Raw genomic sequence first — 9,082 nt, 5'->3', positions numbered from 1 at the left:
CACAAGGACAACAACCATGTTTTTAATTGAGATATTTGTGGTAACCAGGTGTTAAACCAAAGTGAAGCATCTGTTTTCAAAATCATAGTGTCAGATCAGAAACAACCGTTACTCTTCTTCTATTGTAGCAAGAGAAAAAGTAAGGGCACCAAAATCAAACACCAGATATGAAGGTTAGTAACTGTAATCATCAGGCAAACTACAACAGCACTACATTCCCCAACAGAGGGTTTTTCTCGTTTGTATGATTCCTTGTTCTTCAAACGGTGGTGAGATCCAGAGGCAGCAAACAGCCTACGAGACAACACTTCAAAAGGACTATCAGTAAGGTCACTTTATATAGAAATCCTAGAAGATGAAGACCACAACCCATAGTTTCTTGTCCCCAGATTTCTCCAGAGTGTCGTCAATATATGAATGATAAAGCTTCGAGTTTCTAAATTAAAGAGCCTGATAGCCAATTTGCATGTTTGCGCTCTTTCACCACTACAGCGGGAAAAGAAAAGGACCAAGAAAAAAAAAAAAAAAAGAAAAGAAAAAAGCTCAGTCCACATGGTCACCACCAGCTACACCGCTGAGGTAGAATCCCCACTCTTGGAGCCCCAACCGCAACTCAAAAACACACCTCAAATAACCACGTGCGATTGGATTATAACAATCTTGCAAAAAAATAGATATTTTCACAGAAGTTTGTAAAATCATTTTGCCTAAAGTCATTTTCAATCCTCTGTGGCTTTGTCAAAGCAAGATGCAGTCCAGAGAGAAGTTGCGCCAAAAAACTGCTGCTGAGAACAATCCACACGACGCAACGAATGTTGCCGCTTGTTGCTGCTGCAGTGTCGTACATTTGGGTGTATTTTGCTAATTCCGTTTCAGTTATTGCCCCTTTTTCATCAGCCCCTCAGATGCAATCCTTCATTTGTGCCGACCACATGATTTGGGTGTGTTAAAGGGAGTGTGTCTGCGGTGGTTTTGTGTGTAACTGTGTGTGTTGTGTGTGGTGAGGGTGGCAGCAGGAGCTCTGTCAGGACTCGTCCTCACAGCTGGAGAGTTCAGCTTCCTTCAGGGGGGCTGAGCGGGACCGTGCTGGAGGGGCCCGGGGACGGAGGGCAGAGGTTTTACTTGTCCCCCAGAATGGCATACTGGTTGTCGAGCTGCAACTGCTGCATAGAAGAGCCGCTGTTCTCCTCTCTACCGCGGCTCTTGTGTTTCACAACCTCAAAGGTCTTCTCCATTTCTTTGTCTCTGCAACACAAACGTGCACCACAACAGTCAGAAAACCACTAAATGTGAATGTCTCGACGTATTGAGAAAAGTATTGCTGGAACGGGGCTTACTTGCGTGTCTCGACGTGCTTGGCGGAGGCCAGCAGAGAGGGGAACTGTGCGTCACTGTAGATCTCGGGAGGGCCCTGGTTGGCGGATCGTTTGGTGGTGGTGAGTCGAGCCCCCGGAGGCCGGTACACGCCGGAAGGCTTCGACTCAGGCTCCTCCTCAGGCTCCACTGAAAGAAAGAAAGAGGTTTATCTTCTACCACAATATATCAAATTAAACAAAAATGTCTATAAACTCCACAATTATCAAGTTTTCAAGTATGATTTTTAGACTGTTAAGTAAATAAAGTTGGGTATTGAAATCAGTCTACTCACCCACGGCTGGAGCGGGAGGAGGAGCAGCGCCCGATTTGTTCCAGGGACCGGACACTTTGTCTCCACTAACAAGAATAATCTCCCCATCCTCTCCTACTTCCTCCTTTTCATACTCTTCTTCCTCTTTTTCGTCACTGGAAATGACCACATAGTCAGCAGAGATAAAATAGATAATTAATAACATAAAAACAACACCCTGTTTATATTTTAATTTGAAAGTATTTGGTGACAAATTATTATACTTTATAGTAGTTATTAGATATTACAGTATGGCTCACTCACTCTCCAAGAATGGAGCACTTAATCATGACATAAGAAAATAACGCTAGCAGCCACATTGAGACTCAGTTGCACTTTATTTACATATCGTATACTTTGCCTAGACGGATACAAATAATACAAAAACAAAAAGGAAAGTGCCACGGTCAAAATGATTTGTTTTGTCTCGCAAATTCTCTCAGCTCTTTGTTTTAGGCTCGTTGTCATGGGAACATGACGCTCCGTCAAGACTAATGATCAATGACCATTGTTCTGTCTTCATGTCTATGTTAATATAAAGGTAACTGTTTTGTCATAAAGGCTTTAAGGTTATCTTTCAGTTACATATTGAGATAGAAAGGTGCTTCATTTATCCTGCAATGGAACTTATAGAATAAATGATTTGTTAAATACTCATTACATCATATGAGGCACCAAGCTAAAATGCATATTTAAAAAAGACATGTTCTGTACCTAAATCGACCCTAATTTGACCGTATGTTGGCTATGCTACAGGGAAAAACCTTAAAAATGACGCAGCAAGTTCAAGGCCACTGCTTCCCCATAAATGGATCGGTATGACGATGTGCGTGCACATGAAGGTGAGCTAATAGCAACCTAAATAGGTTAGAGGCATTGAATGCCTGAAATATTTAGGCTCCTATTAAAATACTCCGTTGACCTCCTCTGATAAAGTCTAAATTCAAGGCAAGGCAATTTTATTTATAAAGCACATTTCAGCAACAAGGCAATTCAAGGTCACTATTGTAAAGCCCATGTATGCCACAACACTGGCTTTCTGTGTAGAAATACACACTGATGCCACAGTTGTGCCAACCCCCAAAGAGGAACAGCTGCAGCGTCATGAAGAAATCATTTACACGTTATCGGGGTGAGCCAAGTGTATAAGGGAAAGTATGTTTTGTGGATTTTTATAATAGCTTATGACACTGATTTACAAACTCGGATTGCTTATACAATCGTCCGTATTCACTGCATAAAACCCTGCTGTAAAAAGTTAACGGCGCACTGGTGGTCTGCGTTAGCTCCGTTCCAAAAAAGATTCTCATCCACATTACACAGGTGTAAAAGGATATCACACGGTCATCTAGGTTCACTGGGTTCATGTTTATGAGGGAAACTGGACCAAACACTTTGCTGATAATTAGGCCTGTGTTGAAAAAAAATGATTTTCCGATTCTAAATCGATTCTCATTAATTCCTAAAAATCGATTCTTAAGTCTAAAGATCAATTTTCCCCCCCCCATTTTCGCCAGGTGAACTTTAATCCCAGTAGTCGGACACAGTTTGTCGTGACACTTCTGAAAAATGCCAGGTGCTTCATTGCAATATGTGTGTGTGGTGACAGAATAAATTAGATAAGCTAAAATGATTTGTTTACTGCATGAACGGTTGCAATTTCTTTCTTTTTTGCACTTTAAATGGATATTGAAAGGCTTGTTTGAGTTATTTATTTCTTATTTCACAATAATTATTGTGAAATTATTATTTCACTAGTTATTTTACAGTCATATAATCCAGGCAACAGCTCAAAAAACATTTTAAATAACACTAAGCCAAATCAATATCGAATCGGATCGAATAGAATCATGATAATCGATTCTGAATATTAAGAATCGGAATCGAATCGATTCTTGACATTTGAATCGATACCAGCCCTACTAATACATTTTTACAGGTCAATTTCATCCGTAAGCAGTCGCAGTTTATCAAAAGGACCATATCTTGATTTTCAAAAGTTGTTTTAAACCGTCATATAACTGGTTTTCAGACGGTCAGTTGTTTTGAGTTTAAAGAAGAAAAAAAATGAAAAAAGGCTGCACAACTAATCAACCAACGAAGAAAAGTCTTGAAGCAGCTGCTTATTTCTAAGGTTTTTGTTTTTCTTTCCCCTCAAAACAGCTTTCTGTTCACACTGTTACACAAGCATTAACTGCAGATCAGCCCTCGAAACTCCACCACATGATGGGGTCGGGCTCATTCTTATTAAACATGATTCAGTTCAGAAAGAAACACTGTCACATCAATAGCAATAACATGTCTAAATAATAACATGACAGAATAGCCACAGCAGGGGAGGATAAAGAGGGTGCTCACTGCAGAAACCAGAAGATTTAGGTTTTACCACCTTACAGACCCAGACAGTTTTTATGTTGCATTAAAGTAAAAGAGCTCTATTTTGGTACTTGATCAATAAATAGGGGTAAAAATTGTATAATTTTAGCCTGATAGATCAGACCCCCACCTAGAAAGATGTAGGGTCTGAAAAGGATCAATAGGGCGGCACCATTGGTTGCTTATCAAACTGCCTTTACACACAGTCAGTTAGCACTACGGCCAATCAGAGGAACAGACAAGGCGATGTATTCAAAGTGACCAAAACAAGTCAATGGGAGTGTGTCGAGTAAAAGAGTAAATTAAACGTTTGCATTAGCCCGTCAGACAAAATACATCTACCCACAGACTCTCTACGAGGATAGATGGCTTTGACTGGCTCCCAATTACTTTGGGGCATTTTTAATGAGCTCCAGCAGATGGATGTACCTGCAAAGACTATTTAAATTTGCTAGTGGTACATCTAGATTTCTAGGGATAATATGGGACCTTTCCTTAATGCAGACTTTGGCTGCATTTTCTGATACTAAAGAAAGTCAGCAGTGCTTGTTGCTCCGTTTCCACTGTTTAATGTTGTTTGCATGCACGTCTGTGTATTATCGCCCAGAGTTGGTCACATGTGTAGATTCTGTATGACCTAAAGTGCACCATAAAGCCAACTGGCAGAAATACCTTTGTTCATGTGCGTTTAGATTTTTTAAATTCATACTAGACTGAAACAGTTAATATACAATAAATTTGGATCAATCTCAGATTTTTAACAGCTGTACAATAATGTAGACATAACTAATGAACCATTTTTCCACAAAGTTAAAAACACGTTTCACATCAATCTCACGTGTATTAATTTACGTAATTATTGCATTAATTAGTTTAACGTGCATTCATGCTAGGGTTGTTGATCCAGTAATTTAGAAACTACTGGAAAGGAAATTAGACAATTTTACTTACTTACTTAATACACTTATGATAATTTTATTTTCCTGTCATACTGATGATGGCGCATGTGATTTTTTTGCCACTTAAATTTGAATCTATTTAGAGTTGAACTAATTTTCTAAAAAAAAAACCTCAATAGTAGCAATAAACACTGATGGAAAAAAATTACACGCAACTCAAACCATTTTTTTTTTATATTTCATGTCAATCTCCTGAAAACAAATTTAATTATTTTGAAAATCAGTTCAGAAATCCTTGAATCGTACCAAATTCACAGCATGTAGTATTCAAGGAAGTGAAACTGCAACATTCATGTTATTTGCATTAGTACGAGAGGTTTATAGACAAAAATGGCTTTTGGAGTTTGTATCCAACTTCAACTCTAAATGAACATCTCATTTCAAACACTTGTTTAATTTATATTTCGATCTGCAAATGTTGCATTTTGGACAAAAGATTGTAACACAAACACAAAGGCAAGTGACACAGAATCATTTTTCTTTTACATTTTTGCCAAAAATAGATTTCTTTCAGTTTATATTAACAGTCAAATTGGATATATAGGTATTTCAGTTACTTATTCGGGCTATAACAGTTCACTGCCCATTATCTGCAGCATGTTGCATGATTATTTTGTTTTCTTTTTGAAAAGAAGTATGATGTGGATTGTGAGTGTGTTGGGTGGAGGAATTTGAAAAGCATCTGGCACATTTTGAATCAGCAGTATAGGAGCACTTGGGTTTCCCTGTAAAAATGACAACAATGGTATGCATGAGGCTACAGGAGGGCCCCCAGCTGCAGCAACAACATACATTACCTCATGATATTTAGGTTTAATTCAATGTTGGTGGACAAAATCATCACAGTATAATTGTATTGCCACACAAGCATGCCATATTACCATGGCAATATGTTGAACATACAGTATCTACACATAAGAAAAAACATCATCCCACTCCCCACCCCATTAACAGGAGAAGTATCTTATACATTTACTAAAATGTAAATGATAATAATGAGCAATGGAGGCATGATGTATCTTTATTGGTATTTTGTGGTATGTTCCAAAATGTAAGGTACATGATCTGTTACAGCCCTTCTTATTATAATTAATTTAACAGTAAATAGTCAAATTGATCATGTTTCAAATTCCATATTGTTACAATCTGATCTGTAGCTTGACTTAATACATAACTATATTATAGAAACTTAAAAGTAATCTGTGTCACAAATTACTCTTTTCATGTTGGTGAGGTTCTTACTCTGAAATATGACAACAAAATACCCAATAAAACATTTTTATGAATTGCAATGGGCTACATTTCCTGTAGTAAAACCACTAAAGAGAAGGAACTTTTATTGGTAATAACAAAAACTGTTCATAATTTAAAAAAAAATAATTGAAAAGTCCCTGTGATTAAAGAAAATACAACCAAACTCTAAGAGAGGTCTGTATTGTAAATACTAATGAAGGCAGATCAGCTACAGGGGATAAGTTTCATTGGCACCAACCTGAATCCACCCAAGTTTAGGTGCAAATGTCACCAAAGCCAATATTCTTCTCACCTTATCTGCATAGACTGGAGCCTCAGTCCGCTGTAGTCCACTTCTTTTTGCTCAAACTCTTTCCATTCCTCGTCCTCCTAGGCAAATTGACACATTATTCACCTATTTTATGGCAAGCAATCTTACCTGCAGAGTATAAAATGCATATAGCATGTATAATTCTGCAGGGAAATAGTTACACAAATTAATAACACTCATAGAGTCTCAGAGTAATCAATCAATAACTGTGCAATAACAATAATAACCACAATCATATGCTGTAACAATGCACCTTTCAATAACCATGTCTACCCCATACTGCTGCACCTTTCACCTTTTTTTTTTTAAATTTTATATATGTTAACAAGAGCCATTTGTCTATTTACTGTACAGTAGGGATGGGCGATATTTTACCGTTCACGATATACCGTCAAAAAAATTCCCCACGATAAGAATGTGTCATCTCGCGGTAAAAACGATAAATTCCCGTTGATGATGTTTTTGTGTAAAGTCGGATTTATGGTTCTACGTTAAATCGACACAGAACGTATGTAAAGGAAGGAAGGAAGGGGAAAAGGAAGGGAGAAAACAAGGAAAGAAGGAAGGAAGGGGAAAAGGAAGGGAGAAAACAAGGAAAGAAGGAAGAAAGGGAGAAAAGAGGAAGGGATGAAGGAAGGAGAGAGCAGGAGGAAAGAAGGAAGGAAGGAAATGAGCAAGAAAGAAAGAAAGAAAGAAAGAAAGAAAGAAAGAAAAATTCCTGTTGATGTGGTATTTTTTTTAATCGTCATTTTTATCGTTATCGGGATAAATGCCAGAAATTATCATGATACATGTTTTAGTCCATACCGCCCATCCCTACTGTACAGTGAGGGAAAATAACCGGAGTCAAATTCCCTGTCTTGGTCAATAACCCTGATTTTGACGATTATGAGGTGCAACAAATGAATCAGGATCAGAATCAGAATACTTTATTGTCAGTATACCTGGGTACAGTGAGATTTGAAGCAGCATCACCTCTCCAGTGCAAGACAAATAGCAGTAGTGCAAACAATAAGAAATATAAAGCAATAAGAAAATATAAGAAATATGAATAATATAAAAAAAGGTTATGGTGCATTTGAATCGTTTTTTTTTACAGATGACAGTATATTTATATGTAGGAATATTGCACAGAATTTTGCCAACTCATCTCGCTTTCATCAGAATCAGGTTTATTGGCCAAGTCAGGTAATACAAGACAAATGACAGCTCTTATTAACATATATACAATTTTTGTTTTCTTTTAAAAGGTGAAAGGTGAAGCAGTATGAGGTAGACATGATTATTGAAAAGGTGCTTTGTTACAGCATATGATTGAGGTTATGGTCATTATTATTATTGCACAGTGATTTTTGGTTATAATTATTATTGCACAGTGATTATTGGTTAATATTATTATTGCACAGTGATTATTTTACACAGTGATTGATTACTCTGAGTCTTGGACCTGGAAATATCCAAGTAGCAGCTTCGGGCCTTGTTGCACAGCCACGCCAAGATACAGTTTCCCTTCACAATTATCATGATCTACTCCCAAATGATGAGGTTTAAAAAGGGCCCAGCAGTGAGCTGCTTAAACAGATCCGTCACATCCCTCACAAAGCTGCAGAGAAACCCAGCTGCGTGTCCATGAGAGTCAGAGAGGAACCATATGCTGCTCATGGCCGTCATTTTGTGTCATCGTGTCACATTATACAACCCTGACTAGTGTTTAAAAACCAGATGCAATCAATAAACTAGAATTTAACATGTGGACTTCACTTTTAGAGGCACAGATTCAAACCTGGACCTGGTCTAGACCACACGAGGGCCAAAGGAAAAAAAAAGGAAAAGTTACCTTATCGATCTGAGCGTCCTGGTTCTCGTTTTTGGCAGATTTCTCCTTCTCTCTCTTGGTCTTTTTCACCAGTGCCGTCATGGTGGTGGCGGTGGAGGACGACTCCTTCCCCTTGCCCTTCTCTTTCTTCTTCTTTTTATCCCGCTTGGCGAAGAAGTCGTCCAGGCTCTTCTCTGGGGGGAGATCCGCCATTTTCAGGAGCAGCAGTTCGTCCACGAGCCGCCGGTGAGAGGGAGGAAAGACGGGGAACAGGCGGGAAAAGACTGGTGACAAAGGGGTCGAGACGGCTGCTAAGACGGCCGGGGGTGGAGTTGCCCTGGAGGATGAGGGTTTAGCTTATTTTACAGGCGGATAAAAACGCGTGCCCGGGTTCCCTGCCTGAGTCGCTAGCTACTGTCAACCATGCCATGCACGGATATTTGACAAACCAGCCGCGTCTCCCGGAAGCACTTCCTCTACACCGGAAGTGACGCACACGGAATTTATTTTATTTTATTTTATTAGTTTGCACGTTATTAATAGATCCATGGTTTGCACACAATAAAAGTTCGCTGTTCGTTCGTTTTTATTTTATTTGTATAAAAAAAACAAGAAAAAAAGATAAGAGAAACAAATACAGGTGGGCATTCCACCTCATAAAGAAAAAAAAACACATCAAAACACAGTCAGTTAAAAAATCA

At 38.5% G+C, this 9,082-nt stretch overlaps 1 protein-coding gene across 2 annotated transcripts; it reads right to left on the bottom strand.

Annotated features, from left to right (window-relative positions):
- cdv3 (carnitine deficiency-associated gene expressed in ventricle 3) lies at positions 1 to 8,832 on the bottom strand. Of its 2 annotated transcripts, none has more exons than XM_061713137.1 (5): positions 8,403 to 8,832; positions 6,548 to 6,624; positions 1,649 to 1,782; positions 1,338 to 1,503; positions 1 to 1,245 (listed from the first exon to the last, which is right to left on the bottom strand). In XM_061713137.1, the coding sequence occupies exons 1-5, from the start codon at positions 8,592 to 8,594 to the stop codon at positions 1,119 to 1,121; spliced, it is 696 nt and encodes a 231-aa protein (XP_061569121.1). In that variant the 5' UTR covers positions 8,595 to 8,832; the 3' UTR covers positions 1 to 1,118. The 2 variants fall into 2 exon arrangements, with proteins under 2 accessions (XP_061569121.1, XP_061569122.1); XM_061713138.1 differs by having other exon boundaries at positions 6,548 to 6,621.
- Between the last annotated feature and the right edge of the window lie 250 nt (positions 8,833 to 9,082).

Source organism: Cololabis saira, chromosome 22, assembly GCF_033807715.1.
Source record: "Cololabis saira isolate AMF1-May2022 chromosome 22, fColSai1.1, whole genome shotgun sequence".
NCBI classification, from domain to species: Eukaryota; Metazoa; Chordata; class Actinopteri; order Beloniformes; family Belonidae; genus Cololabis; species Cololabis saira.
The sequence above is the reverse complement of the archived record's forward strand: the minus strand, read 5'-3'. Positions and strand labels throughout refer to the sequence as shown.

Bases quoted from the DNA above. Each gene is read 5' to 3' on its own strand.
- cdv3 (XM_061713137.1), bottom strand. From the start codon at position 8,594: ATGGCGGATCTCCCCCCAGAGAAGAGCCTGGACGACTTCTTCGCCAAG. The intron at 1,783-6,547 runs GTGAGAAGAATA...GGTCATTTCCAG, and splicing joins CTCCAGTCTATGCAGATAAG to TGACGAAAAAGAGGAAGAAG. The intron at 1,246-1,337 runs GTAAGCCCCGTT...TTTGTGTTGCAG, and splicing joins AAGCACGTCGAGACACGCAA to AGACAAAGAAATGGAGAAGA.